The 19119-nt window shown below is 62.3% G+C and overlaps 6 protein-coding genes across 6 annotated transcripts; 2 read left to right on the top strand and 4 right to left on the bottom strand.

Annotated features, from left to right (window-relative positions):
• Positions 1 to 682: 682 nt before the first annotated feature.
• COLE_07192 (uncharacterized protein) lies at positions 683 to 3164 on the bottom strand (the record flags this gene model as incomplete). Its single annotated transcript, XM_018423501.2, has 7 exons — positions 683 to 784; positions 816 to 1684; positions 1746 to 2108; positions 2171 to 2457; positions 2494 to 2575; positions 2663 to 2885; positions 3027 to 3164. The coding sequence occupies 7 exons, from the start codon at positions 3162 to 3164 to the stop codon at positions 683 to 685; spliced, it is 2064 nt and encodes a 687-aa protein (XP_018277968.1).
• A 301-nt stretch (positions 3165 to 3465) lies between these two features.
• Positions 3466 to 5471, bottom strand: COLE_07191 (uncharacterized protein; the record flags this gene model as incomplete). The annotated part of the gene is made up of 2 exons (XM_018424825.1): positions 3466 to 5194; positions 5407 to 5471. 2 exons carry the CDS (start codon positions 5469 to 5471, stop codon positions 3466 to 3468), a joined length of 1794 nt encoding a protein of 597 aa, XP_018277969.1.
• Positions 5472 to 6085: 614 nt separating this feature from the next.
• On the bottom strand, positions 6086 to 6832 carry COLE_07190 (uncharacterized protein; the record flags this gene model as incomplete). Its single annotated transcript, XM_018419374.2, has 1 exon — positions 6086 to 6832. The coding sequence occupies one exon, from the start codon at positions 6830 to 6832 to the stop codon at positions 6086 to 6088; it is 747 nt and encodes a 248-aa protein (XP_018277970.1).
• Positions 6833 to 7102: 270 nt separating this feature from the next.
• On the top strand, positions 7103 to 8434 carry COLE_07189 (uncharacterized protein; the record flags this gene model as incomplete). Its single annotated transcript, XM_018420422.1, has 4 exons — positions 7103 to 7206; positions 7259 to 7778; positions 7812 to 8025; positions 8058 to 8434. The coding sequence occupies 4 exons, from the start codon at positions 7103 to 7105 to the stop codon at positions 8432 to 8434; spliced, it is 1215 nt and encodes a 404-aa protein (XP_018277971.1).
• Positions 8435 to 8691: 257 nt separating this feature from the next.
• On the top strand, positions 8692 to 12788 carry COLE_07188 (uncharacterized protein; the record flags this gene model as incomplete). Its single annotated transcript, XM_018420884.2, has 6 exons — positions 8692 to 8788; positions 8992 to 9552; positions 9599 to 10428; positions 10476 to 11211; positions 11247 to 11764; positions 11805 to 12788. 6 exons carry the CDS (start codon positions 8692 to 8694, stop codon positions 12786 to 12788), a joined length of 3726 nt encoding a protein of 1241 aa, XP_018277972.1.
• Positions 12789 to 14901: 2113 nt separating this feature from the next.
• Positions 14902 to 18904, bottom strand: COLE_07187 (uncharacterized protein; the record flags this gene model as incomplete). Its single annotated transcript, XM_018420885.2, has 6 exons — positions 14902 to 15226; positions 15260 to 17118; positions 17153 to 18218; positions 18250 to 18523; positions 18566 to 18724; positions 18757 to 18904. The coding sequence occupies 6 exons, from the start codon at positions 18902 to 18904 to the stop codon at positions 14902 to 14904; spliced, it is 3831 nt and encodes a 1276-aa protein (XP_018277974.1).
• Positions 18905 to 19119: the final 215 nt, after the last annotated feature.

Raw genomic sequence — 19119 nt, 5'->3', positions numbered from 1 at the left:
GTCTCCGGCTCGCCGCTGACCACGCTGCGGTCTTGCCAGGCAAATCCCGAGTACCGTGGGCCGGCTGCATCAGCAACTGGCTGCACTGCGGCAACTGCGGCAGAGTCGGGCGTTCCGACTTGGCTGCAGAGTTGAGGCTGGGCGGGCGTCATCTCTCTCCCCACCCTGGATGGTTGAGACGGCTTTGTCATACCCGCATCCCGGGCCACGTGTTGGCATCGAGCCTCCCTCACGCGATCACGGCCTGCCCTCGTATGCATAGAGCCGCCGCAAGTAGAGCCGGAGCGGAATGCTGACTGGTGGGCACGGCGTCCATGTACATAAGAGAGTATGCATCGAGCGTCAAGATGGGTGGATCGGCGGTTCAGAATGTGGCGGACGATCATGGACGAGAATGCCAAGCACACAGTACGCAAGTGGCGGCGACGGCTGATCACATCAAGCACATAGGAAAAATGACCGTCGGCGAGGCCTGGCCAGTACGAGTAGCGACTGACGCCGAGCGTGTAATGACCAGATCATCCCGCCTCCCTTCTCCCTTTACCTCGCGCCGCAGCAGCGCCGAGACCAGAGCCTAGACCACCAGACGCGTCGCGCACAGCCGCAAGCGGGCGAGCGTGACATGTCACCGCGGTCGTGTCCATGTCCATGCACGACGCACCAAGAACCCAATACAACAACACTACTCGTGTTCCTCTCCCTCCCCCTCTGATGAAGCCGTCTTGAACACGCGGCACCACCACTCCTTCCACTCGTCTTTGCGCTCGATGCACTCGATCCACAGCTGCCGTCAGCCCCGCCGTACACACACTAACCGATGACCCGAGCACGACGGCGGTATACGACAGGAACACGACGGCCAGCCCCATATTCGCGAGCACAACCTCGTATATCGGCCTGTGCACGTCCATCTCCTCTGTCCACTCGACGCCGACCTCGCCGCTCCCGATATTCAGCAAGCCGAGGAGGCCGAGCGCGACCCCAAAGCCCAACTGGAGGCCGTGCACGACCCAGTGCGTCGCGCCCTTAAAGTGGTACCGCGTCATACTGCGCAGTGCGCAGAGCACGAGCGTGGCCCCCGCCGCGGGGAACAGCCACAGCGTGCCCGTGAGCGCGGTGCGCACGATCGAGTTGAGCGCGCGGAACGCGAGGTTCTCCGCCTGCGCGCGACTCGCGGCCACGTCAAAGCCCGGCGACGTCGCGTTCTGGTCGATCGAGTACAGCTGCGTCAGGAGGTCGTCCGCTTCCCCGTTCACAACGACGCTGCTCTTCTCGCACGCCGCGTAGATCAGCTGCGCGACGTACGTCCACGACTCGAGGAGCGGGTCCGACGCAATCGTCCCGTTCGCCATGCCCTGTATCAGCGCGTACTCGGCTTCAAAGTCGGGCGTGGTGTCGAGCCGGTTCATCTCGACCGCGAGGCGCCGGACCGGGGCCGCGGTGAGCGGCACGCCGTTCGCGGCGTACGCGTATGCCGTGAGGTACTTGTTCGTGACGTCTACAATGCCAAAGGCAAACGAGTTGAGCGTGACGGCATTCACCATGCCCAAGAGGAGGAGGAGCATGCAGAAGTGTAGCGGGAAATGGATGATTTCGTACAGCCACGTCCGGCCCGCGTCCACAGGCACCTCCTGCCGGAAATTGGCGAAGAGGAGCGACCAGAGGTTGTACATGACCCCGATGGCTGGTGTCAGTGTGAGCTTGCGCACCGACCGGAGGTCAGTCCTCAGGAGCCGCGGACGAACCGAGAAACACTTGCGCGTACGTCGTCGTATCGCGCTGCCCCAGGCCTGTGAGCGAGTTTTGGAACACGGTCGTAAGCTTGGCGAACCCCTGGCCGAGAATGATGAGCGTGAGGCTCCCGTATCGCTCGGCAACCTTGTGCCAGCGCACAGGCACCTGCACGCCCCAGACGACCTGCACAAGAATAGCGCCGAGGTCGACGAGCACGCTGGCATACATGAACGTGATTTTGGCGGCGGAGAGCCCCGTATCGCGCGCCGGGATGGTCGCGGCGATAATTGCCAGTATGCAGGTAACTGCGAACGAGATGGCGAAGAAGGCCTGCGAAGACGTCGGCCGCCCCGCCTTGTGGCCCAGCACGATGACTGGTGTCAGCTCGGCCATCCTTCTCCTTCCTCCCTCATTCTTCCAGTTCTCATCAACCCACCCATGATGTACTGCGCCACAAGGAGGCCGCGGTGCAGAGCAACAGCGATCGCGACAGTCAAGAAGCTGTCGGCCGCAAGGTCGTGGTCCACGGCGTCCGAGGACGACGTCGCGCCGTACTGCGGCAGCCTGATCTTCGCGAGGTCCCACCCGCCCGACGCCGCGCCAATGTACACGAAGAGCACGAGGTGCAGGGGTTTCAAGAGGCGGTGGACGGCGTCGTCGCCTTCATAGCGCATGTCGTAGTGCAGCTGCGTCGTCCATATAGAAACGATCATGACGTAGTACCTGGGGTGAGCCAGCGGCGCGGGCGCTAGTACGCACCCAAAGTAGCTCGGCATCTCGCCGGGCGTCTGCAGCTCGTGGCTGCCGTTGAACGCGGAGAGGATGGCTCCGACCGCGAGGTCTGGGGTGAGTCTGTCCCTTGCGTTCTACGGTCCGTCTCCTTGCGTCGTACTCTCCGTTTGCTACCCCTCCGCCATCACAGACGCACCATAAAACAGCGACAGCCACATCGTCGCCGTATCCTCCGCGCGCAGCCATGGGCCCCCGGCTTCGCGCAGCGGGCGCACAAGCACCGGCAGGCGGATATAGCGTGTCTTCTTGCGCCCGAGGATCACGGGGTACGCAGGCGCGACGGACGCACGCGTGTCGATGCGCGGCAGGCCCGACGAGTCCTCCGAGCTCGCGTGTGTGAGTGAGGAGGCGATCGAGGACTGCGTGAGCGGCGTTCTTCCTGCCTTGTTCTCCTCCTCTCCCCTCCGTCATCGCTCTCCTCGATCTCGATCTCGGCTCTGCTCTCTTCGTAGCACCGTCTTCGTGCCCCCAACCTCCCCCCACACACACACTAAACGTACCTCTGAAATCCCACTCAGCCGCCGGTCGTCCTCCCGCCCCTGGCGCAGGCGCAGCGGGCCTGCAACAGGCGCGGTGGAGACGCGGCGCGGCGGCGGCGGGTCGAAGCCCTTCTCGGAGTCGGCCTCGCCTGTGGCCATGGTGTATGGGAGTTGGCAAGCCGCCTCCCGCTCCCCGTGATTCTTGAGTTCACAGAGGCGGCGGGCTTGGCATTTCGAGACTCTCAATAACATTGAAGGAGATCTGCAGTTCTGCCGATGAGTTGGTGGCGGAGGCGGATGGAAGCCGAGGATCGCCTCGGCTTGAGTCTAAGCGGCTCAGCGATCAGCAAAGATACCATTACGATGCAACGACACCGACGGAAGCTGGAACCGCAGTACAACCCTATGCATATCTACCCGCACTGCTGACGTTTTATCTACATCGCCGCACCGGGCACGCTTAGAGACGGGCGCCCTTCTGGTACGAGAAGTTTGCGGTGATGGGCGCGCGCGCCTCAGCCGCGTTCGCGGGGAAGATGGCGCGGCCGTCGACCTTGACAACCTGGTCCCACTTGGACGCGAGCTGGTCGGGCGTGGCCGGGCGGTCGTTGGGGAACACGTACCCGCCAGTGCGCATCCAGCGGTACTGGGACGCGAGGCCGCCGAAGGCCTTGATGATGAGGCCGTTGTCGTGGCACAGAGGCGAGGCGAGGTATGCCGAGATGGGCGCGACAAAGTCGGGCTTGAAGGTGTCGAGCAGCTCCTGTGTCCAGATGGTCGCGGTCATGGCAGTGCCGGCTGAAGGGCACATGGCGTTGACGTAAATGTTGTTCTTGTTGCCCTCGACGGCGAGCGCGCGGGTGAAGCCGATGATGGCGGCCTTGGCCGTGCCGTAGTTGGCCTGGCCGTGGACACCGGTGACACCGTTGGGCGACGAGGTGTTGAGGATACGCCCGAACTGCTGCTTGTACATGTAGGGCCAGACGGCCTTGGCCATCTTCCACGAGCCGCGGACGTGGATGTTGAGGACCGAGTCGAAGAGCTCGGGGGTGGTGTTGATGAAGGCCTTGTCGCGGAGGATACCGGCGTTGTTGATGAGCGCGTGAACGGTGCCGAACTTGTCGACACACGCCTTGACGATCGGCTCAGGTTCCTCAACCGAGCCAACGGCAGCGAGACCAACACCGCCGAGGCGGTTGACCTCCTCGACGACCTTGTTAGCAGCCTCAGCGTTGATGTCGTTGACAACAACGTTGGCGCCGTACTTGGCGAAGTAGCGGGCGTAGGCGGCACCGAGACCGGCGCCGGCACCAGTGATGAGGACGGTGTAGCCCTTGAAGCTGGTAGGAGCGGCGGGGCCCTGGGGGTTGGGCTTGAGAGTGGGCTGGAGCTTGACGATCTCCATCATCTTGGGGCCGTCGCTCTTGTTGGGGAAGGTGGCGCCCTTGGAGAAGTCCTTGACCTTGGGCCAGGCGAGGTCGACAGCGTTGGGGGTGAACGAGTCGTCGGCCTTGAAGACGTGGCCCTCGCTCTGCTGCCACTTAACCTCACCGTAGAAGCCGGCGCCAACCTCGAAGAGGCGGCCGCCGACGTCGGGGCCGTTGCGCGCGGTAAGCACACCGACAAGAGGAGCGATGTGCTCGGGGCTGAGGTGCGAGAGGACCTCGGGGGTCATGACGGTGGCGGTCATGTTGGAAGCGGCGAGCGGCGCGATGGTGTTGGCCTTGATGTTGTACTTGACACCCTCGGCGTTCCAAACCTGCGCAAAGGTGACGAGACCCATTTTGGCGCCAGAGTAGTTGGTCTGGCCACCGTTGCCGTAGATGCCGGCGGGGGACGAGGTGTTGACGATGCGGCCGAACTTCTGCGCACGGAAGATGGGCCAAACAGCCTTGGTCATGTAGAAGGCACCACGGATGTGAATGTCGTAGACCTCGTCAAACTCCTTCTGGGTCATGTTGCGGAACGACTTGTCACGCAGAATACCGGCGTTGTTGATCAGAACGTGAACGGTGCCGAAGGCCTTGACAGCGACGTCAATGATGGCCTGGCCGTCCATAACCGAGCCGACGGCGACAGCGGCCTGGCCACCAACCTGGCGGACCTCGGCCGCGACCTTCTCGGCGGCCTCCTTCGACACGTCGTTGATGACGACCTTGCCGCCGCCGCGGCCGTACATGAGGGCGTAGCTGAGGAATTAGCATTGGCCATGGGGAGTGCTGAGGTGGGGAGGGGGCGCCATTGCACAGCGAGCTAGACAGCCAGGCGGGAGTCTCGGTTCCATCACCGAGACCGCGCTCTCGCCTTACTCGGTCACCGACTCTCATCGCTTGCCAGCACCTTGCCAGCACGCCCACCTCCATTTCCGTGCCTCCATCCGTTCGTCATTTCGAAAACTCACGAGCGGCCCAGAGCACCACCGCCGCCGGTGATGACAACAACGAGGTCCTTAAAGTCGAGGCCCATGATTACTAGTGGAGGAGAACGAGTGGAAGATGGAGAAGGAGAGAAAGCAGAGCCGAAGTGCCAACGTGATCGCGAGGCTATATGGATGGCAGCTGGCAAGAAGCACCGGTCCAAATGTCACCCCATGACCGGGTAGAGTGGGCTGTTGGCGCGGTTGGGGACCAACGGCACGAGTGCGACGAGGCCGGCCATGTCCGCCCGGTTGCCGAATGCCGGTGTAACCGCAAGGCCCCCTGCCCAGCCAGCGTAAAATCTCTTCTGTCAACCCTGCTTAGCTGGCTGCTAGCGTGAGCAAGCTTCAGGCTGGAAATCCAGTACCCGCTGCTGGCCTGCTGGCAAGGGAGGAATGCAGGTCCTACTTCACGCATCACGCACGCGACGCATGCATAACTGCCCACCCCATGCCTGGCGGCGCCCGATCGGCCGCGGACTTTCTGTGCTGGGCCTGGAAATACACCATACCCGGAACTTTGCGCGATTCCCAGACATGCAGCCACCGGCACTCTTAAAGATTACCGGCGGCGCTTCTGGTAGGATCGCAGGCGGTCTTGACTGGTGGAGGGAGGCGAGCATGCCATCCATGGCGGTGAGCTCTAGCAGTGCTGTGGACCAAATTACAGCTGGACAGTTGTCACCTCCTTCGCGACCTTGATGTTCAGCGTGCTCACGTGCCATCCGGGGTGTGCAGCAAGCGCGGCGTCGGTGTGCCCAGCGAGACGAGCGACGAGGTCATCGGGGAACGGCGTGACCGCCCTCTCATCTCCTTCTCCCTCCTGTGTACTCGCGTCGGGGCACAGCGCCCAACCGAAGCTCGCGTGGAACTCGGGCTGCGCATGATATAGCGGCAGGTGCATCTTCTTCAATACGCTCTCGACGCGTCCCAGCAATCCGACGAGCTCCTTAGCGCCAGCACCGACGCGTAATCCGAGGAAGGCGCGGGCTCCGGGAGTCGGCGTACCCCGTCCAGCAGCTCGCGAGGGCCCACCAAGCGTGTTGAAATATACAACGGGGGCACCAGCAAGGCTCAGCGCGAATCGCCCCGTGCTACGCAATGCGGCCGCCAGGGTGTGCGGGAACGTCTCGACTGCGTCGCGGCGGAGGGGAAGAGGGTGGGAGACGGAGACGTGCAGCTTGCCGTTGGCGGGGAGAAGGGCGTGGACCTCTTGTGGGGAGATCGATCCCGCCTCGGCCAGCGCCGCGTCGATCGCCCGCCGGAGAGACAGGGACACGTCGAGCTCAAGGTAGACATGGGCGTAGTAGTCGCCATCAACGAAGGGGCGGGATCGCCTGCGGCCCTGGTGTGCGGATGGATTGTTGTGCGCGGCGGACGCAGAGTCAAAGGTCGGCGGGAGGGAGGGCATCTTGCGTGGTCGTGGCCTCGGAGGAGGTGCGGAAGTGGGCGCGGCAGTCACAGTCGTACTCTTGGGGGATGCGAGTGATAACCTTCTCCTGCTGTCAGCTCGCTCGAGTCGGATCCTCTCACCGCTTAGAGGGGTTTGACTGCCCGTCGCTGCCATCGTCGCTGCCGCTGTCGTCGCTGGACGGGTAGTCTAATCCGAGCCCGCCCAGCATGGTGGAGGTTGTGTTGTCAACATCCCAAATTTCAGATCCACTCAATCTTCGTCATCTCGATGTACTGGTACATCTCCTTCCTCCGCCCCCCGCCAGTCGGAGTCACCCTCCCCAGCAACGGCGTGGTTATCACCCCGCAAGTCGCCAATGACCTGCGCACCGAGTGGGTCTTCACGAGTCGCTGCGGCATTTCGCGTCCTCACCGCTGACGCTAGGCTACGCGACGAACCCACTCCCATCTCCTATGTCTGGCACCGCGTAGCCCCGCCTCCAACTGCCAAGCCTGGAGAACGCGTCGCTCAGCCTCTGATCACCAAGCCCGCCGAACTCACAACCTTCGAGCCCCCGGCATCCACATACCGCCCCGTCACCGTACCGCTGCCGCGATCCGCACGTGCAGGCGAAAGATGGCGGCTCGGGTTGCTGTCTCCGCCCCACCCGCTTGAGGCGCCCCTCCTCTCGCTTATGGAAAGCAGCGTGCCAATAATGGGTGTGTGGAGCGAGAGCATCGAGCTGCGAGCGGGGGAGCCATCACAGGCTGGGCCATTACGCGGCGTCGGGGCCAACAAGAAAGAGAAAGGCAAAGGCAAAGGCGAGGAGGATGAGAAGAAGGGCAAAGGGAAGGAGAATGGAAAGGCCAAGGAAGAGGCAAAGCAGACTCGCATCACACGCGCGTGGCCCTTTGCAGACGGGGAACTGAAGCTCGTTGAGCAGATGAGCTTCGACCTTGACAAAGTGCGCTGCGCGAGAGTGCAGAGCTGATGATAGAAAGTCTGGGACTCGGGACTGGCCCTCTCGTCGTGGCTTTATCACTGGCTCAAAGATGGCTGGCAACGGGGCCGCCATCCAAATGCGCATGCACACGAGATCATCGCCAACCTTCGCGCAGCGCGGACACTGGAGCTTGGCAGCGGGACCGGGCTGGTCGGCATCACGCTGGGCCTGATAGACCGGAAGGCCCAAGTCACCGCTACGGACCTTGGTGAGGTACTCGTCGCGCGTTCTCTGACGCAGACTCGGCGATGGAAATTATGAACGAGAACGTCACGCTGAACGGGGTTGGACACTTGGTGAGAGCCGATGTGTTAGATTGGGACGCGCCCCTGCCGCCCTGGGCGGTGAACATCCGATTCGTTATCGCTGCCGACGTGACGTACAACACGGCATCGTTCCCGGCATTGGTGGACACGTTGGAGCGGCTGCTGAAAGCCCAGGTGGACGCAGGTCCGCCGAGGCTCCTCCTGGCATACAAGCAGCGTGACGAGGGCGAGCGTGAGCTGTGGACAATGTTGAAGGATCGGGGGATCGGGACAGTGCTCGTGGACACGTTGCAGGGCGCAGAGGATCGCGGCGAGATCGAGATCTGGGTGGGGGGCGTGGGGATAGCATAGTTTTATTGCATCAGAGATGAGAGATGAGAGAGAAAGAGAGAATTGAGAGGAGGAGATCGAGGAGATCGATAGATGAGGGTGACGCGGGGTATTATGCGGGGTATGCGAGATGCAAGGGACACGCAGGGTTCACCACCACACCACGTCGTTTCGCCGCTCAACTCGATCACGTCGGCCAACTCTCTTCCATCCTTCACTTCTCCTATCTCTTCTCATTCTCATCGTTCTCATCGAGCAGTCATCTCCTCTCCCGCGACATGCTCCCCGCCCCGCGCGCGCACAATGTTGCGCCGCCGCCTAAGGCTTCCACCTCGGGCTGGGCGGATGACCTCGACGACGACGACGGATGGCAGGGTGAGTCTCGGGCCGGCGGTTGCAGCGGCGCGCGTTTTCTCTAGTCGCCCTTTCTTGTCGGTGCACGCTGGCCAGCCCGGCTGGTGCAAGTCATCTTCCCAATGAACCATGCAGTTGGGCTGCGCAGCATGTGTGCCCTTGCTCGCTACCTCCTGCGCCCGTGCTTCCCTCCTTGCCACGCTCGCGCCGCTAACGCCACGCAGACATGCCCGTGGTCCGCTCAGACGACTTTACCTCTGACTTGGACGCGATCGATGATAAGCGATACGGCTTCCGCCCACCCGCACGGCTCGATGTAGACGAGAAGGAGGCGGCAGGTGTTTCGAACGCGACTGGCGTACGCCTCGAGCTCGAACCCGACCAGATCACAACCGACTCGTGGCGCGAGAAAGCCGGCGTCGACGAGGGCGAATATACACGCCTCCGACTAGACGAGGACAACGAAAGCGAGGAGGTGCACATGCGCACGCGCTACCTCTTCGACGAGGACAAGGCGATGACGCCTCTGTCCCAAATGCAGGCGACCAAGGAGCTGCTCACGGAGGGTCAGCGGATTGCGTATGTCGGTCTGTGTCAGCTTATTGCGCGGCGCATGGTGCGTGACATGGGGCGCGGGTGGGAGGGGACGAAGGAGAAGGCGCGCCAGGCAAAGATGTGGAAGGGAAAAGGGCGGCCGCACGACGTGCCCGTCGTCGAGAGCGGCAGTCTCTGGATGCTCAAGATCATGGCACGACTGTACCAGCATATGGAGCTGAGTCCCGATGGTAAGTTCCCGCGAGGTGTTGGAATGGTCAATGCTGACACGCGCAGAGCAGCGCATGATCGAGAGCCTCGCTGAGCACGGTGTCGACCCAGCCGACCTCGTACCCGCACTCATGGCCACGCATACAGTCAAGAATCCCGAGTTCGACCCCGAAGCCAAGCGTCGCGCAGATCTCAAGATCGAGGAGGATTGTCTCGCTGCTGTGCCCGAGGAGCAAGAGGATGATGACCCCGCACCACCATACGAGGAGGCGGTTAAAACACCACCCGCGCACCAGCCAGCCTCACCCTCTCCCTTGCCCTCTCCCTCGCACGAGCTTCCTACGTCCCCAATACAGCAGCCACGCGCATCCACCTCAACAATACGACCCATGCCGTCCCTCTTCGACGACGAGGGCGAGGTGACAAGTGTGCCAGCGACTAAGCCACCACCTCGCAGCACGTCGTTGAGACCCATGCCCAGCCTCTTCGATGATGACGGAGACATCGGGGCCTCTTCCTCACCCTCCCCATTACCCCGGTCCGTTGAGGACGAGGGAGACATTGCGGGAGACATGCACTCTGCATCACGCTCACCGCGCCTCTCATCTGACAGTCCAGGGTTGCTCGAACCGCGACGCTCGTCGGATGGGCGCCGCTCGTCCGAAGGACGGAGGTCAACCGACAGCCGAAGGTCGTCTGCGGAACACAGGAGGAACACGGAGGCACCGACGGAGCAACCCGAGCCGCCGTCCAAGGCAGTTGAGACAACCCCCAAGCCCGAGCAGGCACCATTAGACGGCGGCGAGGATTTCCAGGCGATGCCAGCGCTGCCGGGCGTCTCAACATCTCTGACAGCTGCAGATGAAATGGTCACCTTAGACATCCGATGGACGGTTGTAAGTCACCTCACAAGCCACGCAATTGACAATCACGCTGACCCCAGCTTTGTGATCTATTCCTCGTACTCATTGCCGACTCGGTGTACGATTCGCGTTCGCGCGCTTTCCTGGAGCGCGTCGCCAACGCACTCGGCTTCGTGTGGCTCGACATTGTCCGCTTTGAGAACCGCGTGACAGACGCGCTCGAAATTGAGGAGAGTGTGTCGCAGCTGGAGCAGGGCGACGTGATTGAAAGTCGGAAGAAGAGAGGCAAGACACGTCGCTACGCGCTGATGGGCGCTGCCGCGGCCGGCGGAGCGCTCGTGATTGGTCTCTCGGCAGGCCTACTTGCCCCAGTTATTGGCGCTGGTCTAGGCGCCGCCCTCGGTGTCGTTGGCATCAGTGGAACGGCGGGATTCCTCACAGGTGTGGGAGGTATCACGATGATCACTACCACAGGCGTGCTTACTGGAGCCAATATTGCCGGCAGGGGCATGGCGAAGCGCACGCGTGAAGTGAGAACATTCATCCTCAGGCCACTGCACAATAACAAGCGTGTATCCTGTTACATCACCGTGGGCGGCTTCATGGCAGGCAAGGGCGACGACGTGCGCCTTCCGTTCTCCGTGCTGGACCAAATCGTTGGCGACGTATTCTCTGTGTTGTGGGAGCCTGAGATGATGGCTGAGATGGGTAACGCCATCGCGATCATTTCGAACGAAGTATTGTCGTCCGTTGGGCAGCAAATTCTGGCCGCCACAATTGCCGGTGTGCTCATGAGTGCCCTCCAGTGGCCAGTGTGTGAGTCGCTTGTTGTTTTATTCCGCTGATTCCAGTGCTCGCCAAGCTCGGATATCTCATCGACAACCCGTGGTCCAACGCCATGGACCGTGCCAAGGCTGCCGGCCTGGTCCTCGCCGACGTGCTAATTGAGCGCCACGTCGGTGTCCGCCCCACCTCGCTCATCGGCTTCTCGCTCGGTGCGCGAGTGATTTTCTACGCGCTCCTCGAGCTATCGCGCCGCGGCGCGTATGGCATCGTACAGGACGTGTATCTCTTTGGCGCAACCTTCACGGCGAATCGCCAGACGTGGCTCGATGCGCGGAGCGTAGTCGGCGGAAGGTTTGTCAACGGCTTTTCGACCAACGATTGGATGCTTGGGTATCTCCTCCGAGCCGCCACAGGTGGTCTGCAGACTGTAGCAGGCTTGCGGCCCGTGGAGACTGTCCCTGGATTGGAGAACGTAGAGGTTACCGACCTCATCCACGGCCACATGAGCTATCGCACTGTGATGCCGCAGCTGCTTGCGCGCGTTGGCTTTCCTGTCACTGCGGAATACTTTGACGAACCAGACGTGAGCGAAACAGAATCAAGTTGAGCACGGCTGACCATAGGACCCCGATCTCGACCCGGACATCCAGGAGCGGTATATTGTTCAGGACGAGGAAGAGGAGGAACAGCGAAAGCAGAAGAAGATCCTCGGCATTTTCCCTCGCAAGAACAAGGGCAGCCGAAACAACTCGGGGAGGAGCACCCCGGCACGTAAGTCCGGCGATGTCGCGACGAGCTCCGCGACTCCGGCGCGGGAGGCCGACGACGACGACGATCTGCCTCCCCGCGAGGACCACCTCCCCCCTCGCGAAGAAGAGGCCGATCTCGGTGAGATGCCTCGTGCCTCGCATGACCCACGAGCCTCTGGCGACTCGCCGAAGACGTCGTCAGACGTGCCAAAGATATCATCACCTGACCCTGCCGACGAGGAGGCAGCAGTTCGGCATATTCCTAAGACGGCTGGATTTGACTTTGCGGCAATCGGCAAGGTGCTGGGCAAGGACCTGGACGTGTCCAAGATTGATCATAATCCGACACCTCCTGCCGAGGCGCGGTCTACGTCGCCTCTCAAGGTTCCTGAACGCACCGAGTCAGCGCCCCCACCCTCCGCCTCCCCTGCCTCCTTTAGCCATCCTGGTGCACCAAGAAGCAACACAGCCAACAGCTTCCACGGCTTGCCGGTCGAAGACGATGGCGACATTGCCATTATGGCGCAGAAGCATGCCGCGGAGAAGGAGGCCGCAGCCAGTGCGAGCCTCGAGATGCCGAGCTGGGACCGGCCTGCGTGGCCCGTTGAGGATAAGAAGAAGGCACCGTCCGTCTTTGGCTTCAATGCTTGGGCGTCTCCAGCCTCCGCCCAAAGCGGCTCGTACAACCAGATGGGGATGCGCGCGGCGCCGCCTGCGCGGCCCCACCCGCCCGACCTCATGGCCAACCCCTTCGCGAACCCGTTCGCATCAAATGGCGACGAGCGGTCGGGCGCGGGGGCGACGAGTCGCTCAGGGCAGCCGAAACGGCTGGAGGACGCGCTCGAGAACCCGTGGTAGGAGAGGCGCCTGGCGCTTAGAACATAGACAGGAGCTTTACGGAGCAACTAGTGGGCCTTTGGACGCTCTGCGGAGATGCACTTATTCACACAGGGCTGATGCGCGAGGCGAACGCGACATTCAGCAACGAGACATGGTGGAGATGGTTGAATAATGAGGCACGGCCCTGGGCCAGCTCGGTAGACCGCGCGCGGCGTTGATCGCTCGGAGCGGACCGAAGGGTGTTCGCCGCATGCCCCATTCCGACCTGCGTCTCCGCGGCCGACGTTGGGACCAAAGTTTGAATGGTGGCGATAAGATCTCTCGTCATCATGACGTCGGTGCACGTGCGCCCACGTGTCCCCTTCAAAATTCCGCAAACGCCACTTGATCTCCCGAGGCAGTCCGAGTGCGGAGGCGACACAATTGCCCGCCTCCGCCTGCGCAGCTTACGGCCACGGACGTCTGCTTATCCAGCATAGTGATTCTATCTGGTTGTGTCTGCCACCCACGGCCGCGGCCAACGTCGTCGCTCTACCAGCTGACCCCTGCTCACTAATGCAAAAGCTGCCAGCACACGTCGTCGAGGCTATAAGACGCGGAGCGGTGTCCCCTCTCACCTCTCACTATCAGTCAGCATCTTCACACAGCCAGCACAGCGGTACACATATCATCGGCACACCCCTCACTCTCACCCTCTCCCGGGCTACCAGTTCATATCGCATCATAATGTCTTTGTGAGCATTCCGGCCCCCTTACTCCTCCCCGCCCATGCTAACCCCAGCTACACGTCCCTCAAGACGCCGTTCGCGCTCCTCACGCACATCATCGCCTATGTCGTGTTTATCCTCTCCATCGTCCAGATCTGCAAGCACAAGGACATGTACGGCCAGCGCGTGGACAACTACGTGCCGGCCATCGTCGCGATCCTCGTCATGAGCACCCTCCAAACCCTCTACCACGTCGGGTACTGGCTGTGCGCGAAGCGCACATCGTACAGCATCGCCAAGGTGCTCATCGCGCTCGCCTTTTTCGCGTGCTTCAACTTCGGCGCCGTTGTCGCCCTCACCGTCCAGCGCCACGACTTCTGCAACCAGCCCCTCCCGGAGGGCCACTACGTCACCGGCGCCGCGTACACGTTCATGGACTGCCAAGGCACGATCCGCGGCATGATGGGCATGACTTGGGCCTTGTTTGGCATGGACCTCTTCTACATCATCTACCTCGGCGTGCTTACCCGCTACGCTGACAACGGTGCGGCGACGCCCGTCGGCCTCGTTGGCGAGGTCAACAAGGTCGCTGAGGACGAGGAGAAGGCTCCCGTCCACTAGACTCCGGCACTGGCGTCCCGTCACATCATCAGCACGAGGCCACCACAGCCTCCATCCCCATATTACCGTATATAATATGCATTCTTAGACATCTGCGAGGTATTGGTAGGAGTTGGTGGCACCATGATACAAGGCATTCGACCATCAATCGAAACGGACATGAGTCGACTGATCTACAACAAGGCGACGATCTCGATGACAGTTCTTCAGAGCCCCGGGGATGCGCGTCAGAGCGACGCGTCTCATTTCAGCATCGAAATTAGCTGATGTGGTAAGCTTTTAATCGGGTGACGCATGCCGTTGTTGCCAGACTGCCACATTCCGCACCTCCCACCTTGCTTACAGAAGACGAGAATCTTCTTCCTGATTGTGCTGCAATACGTTTCATCTGCGGCATTAACTATTTAGTCGCTGCCAGACCGAGAACAGAACGACATACAGAAGCTGCATCGATCTAGCGACCCACAAATACGACACAAAAATAGATATTTTACTTCCTCCTAGCCGACTCGAACGACTGACCTCGACATTACTAGTGTCGCGCTCTACCAACTGAGCTAAGGAGGATGTGATATGACTCTGTTTACGATGTGTTACAACCTGAGTCCAAGGTCTTCGTGTATGATTGCCTGTCTGTTTCGTGTTTGGGGTTTTATGCCACAGTGTGCAGTGTATGCACTCTGGTAACAAAGACTGAAAATGGACATAGTGAGCCCACAAAACATGCGACCTATGCTCCACCTCAACCATCCCTGCACACCTCACCCAACCCGCGACCACCTGCAGACAGTCTATGCATTATACTATGCTTTAACGACCTCGACGAGCGGCCCATTCCCGACGCCAGCCCACGACGCGCGCGGCGTCCACCCCTCGTCTGACTCGCCAGCCTCCCCCGTCTCCCGCTCCACCTCCCACCCGCCGAGCTGCAGCAGCCCGGGCTCGGTTACCCAAGCGCCGGTCTGCACGGTCGCGGCGCCGCCGGGCGGCAGCGTGCCCCGGTGCTCGAGTGCGCCGGTGTACAACACGCTCGAGGGGTACCGGGGCGGAGGGAGGCGCAAGATCCAGCGCGCCGGGAGGAGCGGGGAGCGGTTCTCGATTGTAAGCGATATGGGGAGCACGAGGGCGCTGGTGTCAGTGCCGGGGGGCCGTTCGACGTACTCTGTAAATGAGTGCAATACACGGCCGCGCTCGGCGCCTGCGACGCTTGCGCGCACGCGCACCGGGTCCCCTTCGTCCGCATACACTCCCTCGAGCACGCTGTCTGCCAGCGCGCGCCGCAGCCGCCCTGTCTCTTCGTACATCGTGCGTTTGGCGGGACTGACGTCCTCCCGCAGCCCTTCCACCAACGAGAACGCTGGTGCGGGCCGGATCCCGTGCGTGCACGCTATTCCGCCCCTTTCGCCGGCGGTCCATGCGAACGCGACGTCCAAGTCCAGTGGGTCAAACAACGGCAGGAGCTTGGGCACCATGTCCATCGGTAGGGCCGGGAAGTGCGTGCCCGCAAAAGCTAGGCGATGCGCCCTGCGCGAGGCCAGATAGCCGGGTGGCACGGCCAACTTGACTGTGGCTGGGTAAATGGGGCTGAGGTTGTCGCCGCGCAATAGATGACCCAGGTTCTGGACCAGGCCTGCCTGGGCCAGATCACCTGAGTATGGTTTTGGCGTCACGGATAGCACGACGCGCACGCTCTGGTTTGGGTAGAGCGTCGCCCCGCCGCCTCGGACGGAAGCGGCAAAGTATTCGCTCACGGCTACTGGCGGCTCGACCTGCAGCGGGACGTCGGCGTGGCTCGCGACCTCGAGAGAGACAAACCACCCATCCTTCGCCGGCCGGACCTCCGAGGCGATCGAGACAACACGGCGGATGTCCGCCGTATGCGCAATCTTCGCCGCGCCTGCTGTCCCGTCCGGCGTGGAAAAGGTCGCTAGGGCGAGCAGCTCGAGGCGCCCTGGTGTGGGATATGAGAAGCGAATTGGGATAGCGACGTCCTGCCCGGGCTTGATCGTCCCGGCGTGGACGCTGAATGGCCGGTTCGGGGAGATCGCATTAGGCACAGGACTCGGAATCGCCGTGTCAGAAAGCGATATGACCCCATAATGCGAGGTGAGGAGCTGCACGTCTTCGACAGGCAGCGCGCCCGAGTTGCGCAGCCGCAGCTCGGCGTCTACCACCTCACCAGCAAACACCGCGTCCGGCACGCCGATGATGTGTGCCGCCACGTGCGGCGCGCTGCTCTCCACGTGGACGGTGAGGGACGTGTCGGCCGCATACGTTGGCGTGATGCGCTGCGCCTTGGTCGTGTGCAATCTGCGCCCGCGGCGCTCGAGGCTCTGCGTCGTCGGCAAGAAACGGTGGAAGACGAACCGCGCGCTCTTGACAGTGAGCGTGCCCGGCGCCTTGGGCGTAACGGTCAGCGCGATTTGGCGGCTCTCGTAGGGGTCGAGCGTCACCTCTTCGCGCGTGCTCGCCTCCCCCTCGCCGTCCAAGTCAAGCGTGAGGTTGGCGAGAACAATCGGCGCATTGAGCGGGTTCGTCGCGACGAGCTCGACGGTGAACTCCTCCCCGACGGCCGTCACGATCCGCTTCGCGTCCGGCAGCACCGATGCCGGCTTCTTCCCCTTCCGGTCCCAGTGGGCCAAGACGCGCGCGTCCAGCGCCGCCCATGCGTCCTTGCTGCCAGCCCCGCTGCCCTCCGCCGCAAGCACTATGCGCGTCTTCTTAACATCAAACACCGGCGTCGGGAGATGCAGCTCGCCGGCCTTGGCAAGCTGCTCAGAATTCAGCGAGAGCTGCTCATACGCTTGCGCCAGATCCTCGAGTACCATCCCCTGCGTCCCTTGTGCTGCGAGGTCGTCGCGCGTAAGCAACTTGAGAAAGTGCTCGACCGCGACGTCGCTCTCGCCAAGCGTATACGCCTGTCGCCCCAGTGAGTGTTCGACACGGTCACGCACCGCGCCCCACTTGGCGTCGCGCAGCAGCGCGGCCGCCTGCTCCAGACACCGACGCGAGTACTGCTTCTGCCGTCAGCTCGTCTCTCGTCGCCAAGCTCACCAAGCCAGCCTTCTCGTACCGCCGCGCAGCCATGACGAGGTGGAAGGCCTGCCGCCGCCTCCCGCGATGGCGCTTGCCGCCGCGCACATCCGTCGCTGCTGCTTCCTCAACGACCACGGCGCATGGCACCTCGTCGGCTTCGCCCGCGGCGCGGACCAGCGCGGCTCCGACGCCGCGCCATTCGTTGATAGCCTTCCACGCCTCGTAGTATAGCACAGTGATGCGCAGCGCATCGAGCTGCACCTGCCCCGCACCGCCTCTGGACTGGTACGTCGCGACGGCCTGCTCCAGCCACGAGCTGATCTCGGTGTGCTGCATCGTCGTAATGTTGACGCGTGTGCTTGGTGGGGTGTTCGGCATGAAGTACGCCTGGCCGAGCAGCTGCGCGAGACCGTACATCTCGGTCGCTGCGGCTGCATACCGCCACGCGCGGTCCTGAGCGTAGTCCTTGCGCAGGCTGTCGTACACGGTACTGGCGTATCTGTAGTCGCGAAGCATGAATGCGAAGTCACCCAGTCGGCGGGAGAGAGCCTCAATCGACGACGCCGCGTAGTATCCCTTGACGGCGTTGTAGCCCTGGTGCGTATTAGACGGGGCTGGTGACGCTGGTCGCGAGCCGAACAGCTTGCGCCCCGCGCCGAAGAGGCGACCAGTGATGCCGCGCCGATTTGTCTGGTACGCCTCGTTCCACTCGCGGACGCGCGCCTCCATCCACGGCACAAGCGACTGTACGACGAGCTCGCGCACAAGCGCGATGAGCGCTTGCACGTCGTCCGGCGTCAGTTTGGCCGCGTAGCGCTTTGCTTTCCGTTGGTCGACGCCGGCCTCGTGCGCTGCAGCCGCCATCGGCGAGAGAGTAAGCGACGACATGGTCGACGCGTACAGCTGCGAGAGGGCGCACGGGTCCTCGGCTGCCGCGAGATCCAGCGGCGCCGTCCCAGCATGCGCCGTCAAGTCTGGCGACTCGAGGGGCGGCGTGCTGCCAGTAATCGTGCGCGAGTTAACAACCAGCAATGTCGAGTGCGGCCCATATGCTTTCTTCACCTGTGCCAGCAGCTCTTGCGCCCTGCCGTCAGCCCAGTTGTGGATCGACTCACGCCTCGAGATCCGGTCCCATCTTGGAGACGTCGTGCACGACCACGAAGAACTTGAGCACCTGCACGCCGTCCATCCACGGGGCGGCTTGCGCGCCCGTCCCCACCGCCTGTCCGTACATTTTTTCGTACATTTTTGTCAATGTGTTGAGCGGATCTGGGGTGGAGGTAGAGATGGCGAACAGCACGCCGACGGGGTGATTGAACGTCTCGTGCGGGGCCAGAGGGCGCGAGTTGAGCAATAACGCTCGTGTAACAGGGTAGTGTTGTTCCTCGTCTGTCATCAGCTCACTGCCGCAACGTCTCGGCTCGAACGCACCTGGCTGGTGTTTTCCTACACATGTCGAGATCAAGTCGACGACCATCTCCGGTGCGGGCGACGCACTCCCTGGCGCGCCGTACACGGATGCATAAGAAACGAAGCGCAGCGGAAACGTTGGATGCACCGTCGGGGTCAGAGTCGAGGACATGATCTGGACTGTCTGTCAGCTTGCTCGGACGCAGACGCACCCCGCTCCGTGCCCCCCTCCCATGGGCGCAGGAGCTCGTCGAGCCCGCGGCAGCCGTTGGCGGCGCAGCTGTCGGTGACATCGTCACTTGCGAGAACGGCGACCCGCGGCGATAGGCTCTGGACAATCGAGAGCGGCGGCGAGGGCATATCTCGATACCGCTCTCTTGGAGTATGATGGAATATGAGTAGATGGCCAAAGTGCGCGTCTCCATCGCTCGAAACGCGCCGTGACGTCGGCGCAAGAGCCACCAAACAAGCCATGTGGCCGTTATTCCGCCCGCCCTTTATGCGCGCAGGCGGAATCAGAAAAGTCCGGGCGAAAGCGCCTCTCCTCGATCTCCTCGTTTTGACGAGCTCTCGAC

Source organism: Cutaneotrichosporon oleaginosum (genome assembly GCF_008065305.1).
Source record: "Cutaneotrichosporon oleaginosum strain ATCC 20508 chromosome Unknown ATCC20508_contig06, whole genome shotgun sequence".
NCBI lineage: Eukaryota > Fungi > Basidiomycota > Tremellomycetes > Trichosporonales > Trichosporonaceae > Cutaneotrichosporon > Cutaneotrichosporon oleaginosum.
The sequence above is the reverse complement of the archived record's forward strand: the minus strand, read 5'-3'. Positions and strand labels throughout refer to the sequence as shown.